General features: G+C 41.6%; 1 protein-coding gene across 1 annotated transcript; it reads left to right on the top strand.

Moving 5' to 3' along the window:
• Positions 1–1558: 1558 nt before the first annotated feature.
• Positions 1559–8896, top strand: LOC146167607 (uncharacterized). Its single transcript, XM_083388986.1, has 3 exons — positions 1559–1706; positions 6465–6600; positions 6847–8896. Exons 2-3 carry the CDS (start codon positions 6476–6478, stop codon positions 7334–7336), a joined length of 615 nt encoding a protein of 204 aa, XP_083245112.1. The 5' UTR covers positions 1559–1706; positions 6465–6475; the 3' UTR covers positions 7337–8896.
• The last annotated feature ends 257 nt before the right edge of the window (positions 8897–9153 follow it).

Raw genomic sequence — 9153 nt, forward strand, 5'->3', positions numbered from 1 at the left:
AAGTTGTGGCACATATTGCAATTTAAGCAACGCGTATTCTGCAATTGCGTGGGACGGTGGCAGAGCAACGCGACCGCTACGCACGCACATTGGGCGGCGGTGGAAAATTTTCGCGACCACGGCGCAAATTGAATCATTGTTTTCACGATTGGCACCATGAGCGGCGACAATAAGCGTCGTGCGACAAAGCGAGTCGCGTAGTTTATACAGTGGCTCGAATTAGGAACTCAAAGTGCCGGGTACGCGCAAACGGCACTTGGCTTAACGAATACGTTTGGAGCGGACCTTCCCGAATTTCTTTTAAAGCCTTAAAAAATCGTCATAACACAACAGTGGGTTCAAAACTTTCACATAACGATTTGTCACGCGACTAAACTTTCGCGTCGGAAGTTTCCTCCAAACTGTCCGGACAGAAAAATGCCGCCACTATATAGTGACTAATATCGCAGACATTCAATTTTCGGGAGGTCTGTTGTGACAATAGTAGACATTTGCGTGGTAAAGGAACGTGGAAATCGTTTAGAGGATAAATTCAACGACATCGTCGGCATCTTTGGTGCGTCACACTCTTCCGGCAAAATTTGCTTTAGTCACGCGCATGGTTTGAGAAGAGGCAATAAAACCCTTTTCACGAGATCAAAGCTACAGGACACGTTCGCGACAGATTTAAATCTAAGGGTGGCGACGCTCGACCGCTTTTGCGATGTTGGTCTCCTGCCAACGCATCACTTCAACTTATTTCGACATATCTGCCATTGTTGTGCGGACCCGATCCTTTGGCGCAGACTCATAGCTGGCCAATTAAATGGGTATCGGGTGTCCTTTTAGCGCTGTCAGATGGCCACAAGCTCCCAATGAAATCAGCACCGAAAGTGATTCCGGCAACGTCCGTTTGGCCCGTTGTTCGAAAAGCAATCAGCTTGTTAATGGAAATCGCCCGGAACGGGGGCGACTGTCGCCGCCATTCACAATCCCTTGTCTCCTCCACGACTGCCTGGCTGCCAATCGTCGCCTGGCACATTTTTAGCCGTCGTTGCGCCTCGCGCCCTGTCGTTTCGCCGTAAAACACGAAAAGCAACCGTGTTTATATCGCGGCAGGGGGGAGGGGTCGACTGGCGCAAACAAGCTTACTAACAAAAACAATAATAAGGCACAAGCCTGTCGCGAGACCTCAGCAAAACGAAAGAACAAGGAGCGGCGCATAGGCACCAAGTGGGAACGTGTCCAACGTTGAAACTTATCTTTCTCACGCTCGCCATGGGGGTGAGGTGTAGGGTACCCACCTGCTTACCCTTCGCTAATTGCAGAGTCAAGATTTCATTTGACGGACGACAGGCGTAGGCAACGCGGTTTCGACGAATTTATGCAACAAAACCGAAATGAGTAAACGAGATGTTTTATAATAGGTGATAATAAAGCGGAAATGCTGTAAAGAGTCGTTGATGCCGCCCAGGCTACAACTATAGGAGTAATGTAGAGAAAAGTTGGAGAGTAATGTTTCCTGTTTTACGTTGAGCTTTTTTCGACCGATGTAGATTAATGTGCAACTGCATTTGATTTTCATAGCAATTACAAGACCGCAGGGTTAGGCTACTGCCATAACGACCCTGCTAAAAAAAATTCCTGACCGGACATTTTGTTCTGGAAAAGCGAAGACTGCTTCTTTGTGGATTTATTTTTTGATTACTGTGTGCTACGTTTAAACGGTAAGTTTACATTTTTATATTATCTCTATTAGGTATTTTTTAAGCAAAATATTAGAGCTCATTAAGTCTACTTTGTATACGCTTATTTGTAAAAAAATTGTATACGAAAATCAAGCCTAGCGTAATTTTTATCGTATTTCTTGTTATTGGTAAGCACATATATATAACCAACCAAAGTAGAAATGCCACGACAGTCAGTAAAAAGGCCTGTCAATTTTACGTAAGAGCAAATGTGATTTATATTCACCGAAGGAGCTTACTACTGCAGGTGCTGTTCGATTAATAATCATAATAACCTTTCAGTGGGTTTACTACAATGCCCTCTCAATTATATTTTTTGGCTTACATGTATTTCTCGATGACGTTTTACTGCGTCACGCAAATGACGAAATGCACCAACGCTAAGCAGGAAATTAGCATGCGTCCAGCGTTGTTGTGTTGATTGAGAATATAATTAGTGCATCTGGCGTTTTTTTTTGGCACAAATATGCCACGGTGAAACGCGTACCTGTGGAAGTAGCATTCATTTGCGCCAAAACAAAGATCATTAAAAGCGAAAGCGCCAATCCGCAATGCAGAATTTCGTTAGCTGGCCTATATGTAAAGGCAGCACTTGAGTGCAACGGCAAAACAACCATTTTTGTAGTTATGGTCAGCCAATAATTAATATGGTCAGCCAATAATTAATAATATTTTAATAGCGATTTACCAAAAAACGCTTCCGAATGCAGTATATGTTATTCCACTGGTTCTCTGTTTTTTTCTGGTAACTTATCTGTTTATTTAAAGTTTACAATTGTACTTGGTATTAAATTCTATTATGCAAGCCATATCAAACAAAGCATCTTTGAATTACAAAACGGGCTTTAAACGGTTATTAAGTGTCGCCGCTGAAATTATTTTGCTCAGGTTCTGTTTTAATTAATTGTATGGGCGGAACTTTTGCAATGAAAATAATGCATTTTTCCAATCCGTTTCCGAATTCCTACGATTTGCGAAATTGTATGTTTGTTGCACTACTGGTGTTTACGGGAAATCCGAAAATAGAAATCATCGCCCAACCTGTGGTTAAATTATATCATTCAATTCAGCAATGATCCAATAATAGAAAATTTTCGATCCAAAGGCGGCGTGTAAGCCGCCCACACCTATTTTTTTACACAAGGCAGTACTACAAACCACAAGCGCCATATAAATTCAGCTAAAGCAAAAGGAAAACTGGCCCTTCGATGGGAACCACACCATATGCTTAAGCCCCTTGATACTTTGCCATTCAATTGAAGCCCACGCCCTAAATCGTAAGACCCATCGTTCTCGTGTTTTCCAACAGTTTCAACGCCTAATCAATCCTATGAATCCAGGAGAATTGTTGACAACCGAGAGGTCATAGAGGTCGTATAACATTCTCATTAAGTAGGGTGAACCAACGCGTTTACCAAAAAATAGTTACAGAATGAAAGTATTTATTGGTACCAAGAGTGTCTTATAAATAAACCTGAGTGGAAAAAACACCCTCATAAAATATAAAAAGGATATTTATTCGTAGCATGATGCTTCAGAAACTATCCATTTTATTTAATGTTTTATATCTTTGTCAGTGAGCATCACCCACAATGTAATCAATAAAACACTTTCCAGTAGAGATAAACAAAATAGGCATATTTGTCCATAAACTAAACGGTTTGTACCAAACGGTATTGGAAAAAACGATATTTGGAAAAAACAATAAACGAGTGGCCGTTTTTGAAGAAGCCGGTATTGTTTTTCACCAAGCCGGTATTTTGTAATTAATGCGTAATATCAAGCGATATATATTTTCAGGTGAAGCACAGTAGGATTTGAATACAATAGGATTTATATTTTTTTTTTACTGAATTTGTTGTCCTTGTTCAGCTTGTTGTAACGTGGTTCCTAGTACATCAGCTATTGCTGTGGCAGCATAAATAGTTAATACTCGAGCTAAACTTGGCACTGAAAAAAAATTGTTTTAATTTATGGCTGATGTTTGATTAATCTATACCTAAACTAGATCATCAATTTATATTCCCAATCCTATTTAAAATGTATGCATCATTGTACAACTTATTGGCATTCGACGAAAACTTGTAGAATGTTTTTCGGCGTTTGTGAATCCTTGGAATAATTACTTTGAACAAAATAAAGGCCTACAGCAGGATTTCTTTTTAAGTAATACTATCCAGACCGAAATACATCAACACTGAGCATGAGCTGGAGTCATAATGCCTATTTTCAGCATTAACTTTAATATAAAGCTGCCGGGATTAAAATATTTGTTATTTTTCATCCATCTATATCTTTTCACCGACATCAAATTACACATCGGCAAATAAATCAGTACAACTGTGTAAGCTAGTTTCCCACGCTTAAACCACGTGTTTTAAGGGTTTCCCAAAACTGCGTTAAAATCCCACTTCGCTCAAACAATGGCAACGTTATTTGCTGACAGGGCGCTAAGCAGTCGCTATGTTTCTATTTTTAGCGGTAAGTTGTAACCGTCGTATACATGTCTCGGTCTCTCTTGGGTCAAGCGTATCCCCGGCGCGTAAAAGTTATTATTGTTAACAGTCGACCCAAAGCTGTTTCTAGAAGTGACGATGATTGGCAAAACGAAATGGACTGGCTATTTCGCGATAAACCGAGATATTGCTTAGAAGTCTGGATATTTGTGGTACACGAGACCCCATGCAGTAGAAGTATCCATTGCTATTGGTTTACTTTTAAACACACAACTTTTTTGTCATATATACATCCTCATTTCACTTAACATACAGATTTTTTGAATCCATATAAAATGTACCAGGGACATTAGGAATTCGGTAAGTCTACTCCCTCGTCTTCGGCTAGTTTTTTAGTGACGGGTTTCGATATCAAGAAGGCGTGAAAACTCGCAATAAAAATAGAAGTTCTGTGACGTCAAGGGATGTCGCGATACGATATCTCAGCAGTTTGTAGCAGCATTTAGCATCCGCCTTTAAGGAACCAAAGAATGTGCTAATTTTGAAGTCTAAGCGACACCAGTCAAACATCCTTCCTCGATCGTAAATAATGAGACAGAATAACTTCAGGGACTTCAAGTTTGTTATGTAGCACGATTTCTCACGACGCTCTGGGAATTTTCGGCTTTTATTGATTTTTATAAACAGTTTGGTGGGGTTTATAAAAAAAAAGCCTTTGTGACGTCATGGTTTGTAATAGTCATGCCATGGCTTCAGCGAAGTAAAATCATTGTGCCGTTGTTATTGTGCTCGAGAAATTCCCAAGGATTGCGCAAGACGACACCGCCGGGACAACGCGACGATTATTTCGGTTTCAAAAGTAACGTTTTCTTTGCGACCCCACAGGATAAAGGTGGGGGCCTTTTAAGCGACATAAATATAAAAACGATGGCATTTTCTCCTTCAAATTCGTTACACGCCTCATTTTCTGTACTTAAGGCAACGTGCGCTGACCCCATGGCCGAGAAAATGGGATTACCTTGCTTGTATGTTCGGAGGCGACATGAGCTTAATCAAAGGTGTAAATCGGGCGGTTGCCCTGTGATGAATCCCTCCCAAAAGTTCATCGGCCAGAAACGGCGGCAACGTGCGTGTCGAAACCACGGAAAGCGACGTAAAGGCACGCACAGTTACATGGATCGCCACTTCGCGATGCGATTCGTTTGTCTATATAGATGGCGTTTGTGGTGCCTGACGAGGTGGCTAATCCGATTTACCGCCTGAAAGCAGATCCTTGGTACTGACGAGGCTCGCGTTTTTCGCGATGCACACACACAAGCGATGTGACCGATTGGCCGCCGTAAACAAGCGCCATTAACAAGCCGAAAGCAGCGGCTAAACGTCACTCGAAACAATCCTTCCCACTTTGAATTTTGACAGTCGCTGTCAGGTCGCCGACCGAAATAGGCGTACGCAGATTCTTTTAGACTTGCGTCATCCAGATAAAGTGAGCTCGCGAGGGCAGATTAATCGTGACTATACAATTTTACCGTCATATTTAGGCCGTCAAACTAAATGCGATTTTCTTGTATCTTTACATACGCTCATATTTAGGTAATATAAATGCACTTAGCTACACGAAAGATTTGAAAATTCGATATATCTATTTGAAGGTTGTCTTACAAATTCCTAAAGGCCAAAAACAAATAATGTGGTAATCAATAGAAAATATGACAGCAAGAAAATTCCGAATCGTTTTAGGAGAAATTCTAGCGGTTTCAGAATGCGACTTTTCTCGTTACGATTTGTTGTCACCGATTCTCGGCAAATCACGTGAGGGTGATTTTGATTTAAGAAATGTCCGACCAGTAACAATTTGTCAGCATGCTTAATTCGTGTGCAACGCTAAAACCAACAGGAATATTGCACCGGGTCGAGGACCTGGGTCGTTGACGCTGCGACAGCGCGAAAAGCCCAATCGAGAATTCTTACATTTTTTCTTCCAAAAAAAGGCGCCAGTGTATAAAAGCGAGCGTCGGGGTTTTACGATTCAGTTAGACCACGCGTCAAACGCTGTGATTTAGTCCGGAAACGGAATTCTAAGGATAAGTGGAAATGATGTATATATACATATACTCTGTTAGAGAATGTGAAATCGTCTCAGTATTAACATTTTGTCTTACGTTGCTTGTAAAACTTATTGGCAAGTTGTGTCTCATGGTGTGCTATTTTTTTTCTTTTTAGAAAACGAACATTACAGTAATCATATTCTTTCTGAACTGTTATTTAATTGCGTAAATAGACACGAACATCATGAATGTTACGAAAATGATCTGCATCATTCTTGGAGCCCTGAGCGCTCTCAGCGGCGTGACATCCCGAGCTATCCGATCAATGGATTTCTTCTCGCAAGAGGAGGAACAACAACACAAAATTAGGTGAGTTGTTATCTTCCTAGGTCTTTGTTGAGACAATACGCTTTAGGAAAATTGTCTAACCCATACGATAAATATACATGCTAATTTAAGTATACAAGATAATCTTCTAGGCAAAAATGCTAACCTAAACCGAGAATACAATCTAGAATAAAGCGTTTTTGCGCTGAGAAAGCTAAGGTTTGAGGTTCGATCGTGACCACAAGTATTGCGCCACCGTAACTTTAATCGTTGTCATTTTCTGTGCAGCAAGCGCGCCACCGCAGACCACCGGCTTGTCGACCAGTTCGGACGCTCGCGCGTCACCAACGAGCGGCGCTACATCCTCGCCCACCTGATGGGCGGCATCGACACCAGCGGGCAAGACTACGAGAGCAGCGACAACGCTCTGTCGCAGACCAGCGTTACTGAGGTCAGCGGCAGCAGCAGCAGCGGCCACGGCAGCGGCGGTCGCAAGCACCGGCGACGAAAGGGAAGGGGCCGAAAGGGAAAGGGAAAGCGCCGCCGAAACAGGGGCGGTCGTCACCGCAAGAACAAGAACAAGAGGCAGCGACATCGTCGTGACCTTTACGAAGTCGTCAAAGACCTGCTGGTGAGCGAGGATGGCGAGCAAGTCTTGCGAGCGATCGCCGGGGCCGTGAGCAGCGACAGGGTCGACACCGTCGAAGAAGCGACCAGAATCATCAAGAGCACGGAGAAAAAATGTGAGTGCCGCAATAAGAAAACCTCCGGCGACTAAACAAATAAATGCACGAAAGCGGCAAAACTAACACCAGCATGTATGCATGTTATGCTATATACCTGTAGCAAACCCGAAATCGGTGCCCAAAAAGGGCTCAGGGTCTTTGCAAATCGCGAAATTTCAATGCTTTGCATGTGTCGATCGTTTCTGACTTGACACCTAATCCGCCACTGTAAAAGTTATCGCGACAATAGTCCAATTTAAGAATATCAACTCTTAATCAGCATAAATTTAGTTTCAGTAAATTTTTTAACTAAGTAAGCACGATATTTTACATAATTATGAAAAGACTCGTTCTCGAAGTAGGTTGAAGTACGGCAGATATAATCCGACCAAATTTTCGGCTAAAAATAGGCAAATGTTTTTCACTGCATTCGAAATTTTGCAACACCTGTGGCGATAATAACACTTGTCAGCTTCAACTTGTAGCTGGTAGAAACCGTAGCTTGTTTTGAACGCATTTACAAGTGCCATTCCGCACTTAACATTTTGACTTGCGTGTGCTAGACACGAATTATTCAATCGATTGTACTTTGTTTTTGCGCTTTTGTTATAACCGCAGTTTCTCAGTGGAAACCGCCATCGCATGAATATCAGGGTGTTATTCCATTTCTACTTTCGCATTTTAACCTTTCGCATGTTTTATACGCGTTGTAAATCTAGCCATGTATCTTTGCATTTACCTGATCGGCACGTTTTGCATGTTTATTTTGCCTGTTCTTATTTGTAACCTGCCTGTATTAGCTTGTGCTATTCGGCGTAACTTCTCATGGAAAACGACGCACAGTCTTTGTGCATTACCCTGTGGGTAATTCTATAGACGCGAGTCGTACTAACGTAATTTAGTGGTTTTAACTTGCATCGGGGGCATATGCCATCTCTCGACCCTTTTGATTCTGTAGACCTTTTTATCATTTCTTCTTTTCTTTGCATGATGACAACGCGCTCTTTATTGCAGCGGCGGCGGACATGTTCTTGTCCAATAGTGTTTATTGCGCCTGTATTTAACTGTAAATTATATATGCGATGTTTTCGCAAGATGGCAATCGCGTAGCCTGTCTTGCTTCTGAGGCTTGTAACGTTTTTTTACTCCCGATAACATCCATGCCATTTTGCACACGATCGAATAGTAATTGGCTACGAACATCAACAAGAAAAATATGATCTAATATTTCGGTGTTATTCTCAGCAACTCTGTAGTCCTCTCTCTGAAAAGAATATTTTTTTTACATATAATAAAACGAGAAACTTTTTTTAAAAAGGAAGCTTTCATACAACATTAAATTTATTTATTCCCTTTTTTATATATATTTTATTTGCTTATTGTGCTTTCTGTTCCTTGATTCCGCATGTTTGCATGAATTTGTGCCAAGTTTTATTTAGTTTACTATATAAAAATATATATTTTAAGTTTCAGTAAATGTTTATTGCGTTTATATAAATATAAAAAAAAATTGTACGGATCGTTGTGTTTTGTTTTCGACACGATAAATACACACATTCCGCCCAACAATACAATCTAGCCTTGTACAGAAGCAGTGATTCTGATTCTTGTTGCAGAACATAGGGTCTTAACTTCGCCTTTCGTTCCAGGATCACTTTTTCCAAAAGTCTCGTTAATCAACCCGATGCTGGAATCGTATGCTGCTACGGCGACAAGTAGAGGCGGGGAGCCAGACGCTGTAGTTATGCTTGCTTTTTTGTCCTCCTGAAGCTGCCAGCCGGACCCTTTCTCCGAGCGGGATCTCTGCTCTGTCGATCGCGCGTTAAGCCCCCACCGTAGAAGTAGTGTTTTATACCAGGCGGGCTTTGTG

Source organism: Ascidiella aspersa, chromosome 1 (genome assembly GCF_963924565.1).
Source record: "Ascidiella aspersa chromosome 1, kaAscAspe10.2, whole genome shotgun sequence".
Taxonomy (NCBI): domain Eukaryota; kingdom Metazoa; phylum Chordata; class Ascidiacea; order Phlebobranchia; family Ascidiidae; genus Ascidiella; species Ascidiella aspersa.

Bases quoted from the DNA above. Each gene is read 5' to 3' on its own strand.
- LOC146167607 (XM_083388986.1), top strand. From the start codon at position 6,476: ATGAATGTTACGAAAATGATCTGCATCATTCTTGGAGCCCTGAGCGCT. The intron at 6,601-6,846 runs GTGAGTTGTTAT...TTTTCTGTGCAG, and splicing joins GAACAACAACACAAAATTAG to CAAGCGCGCCACCGCAGACC.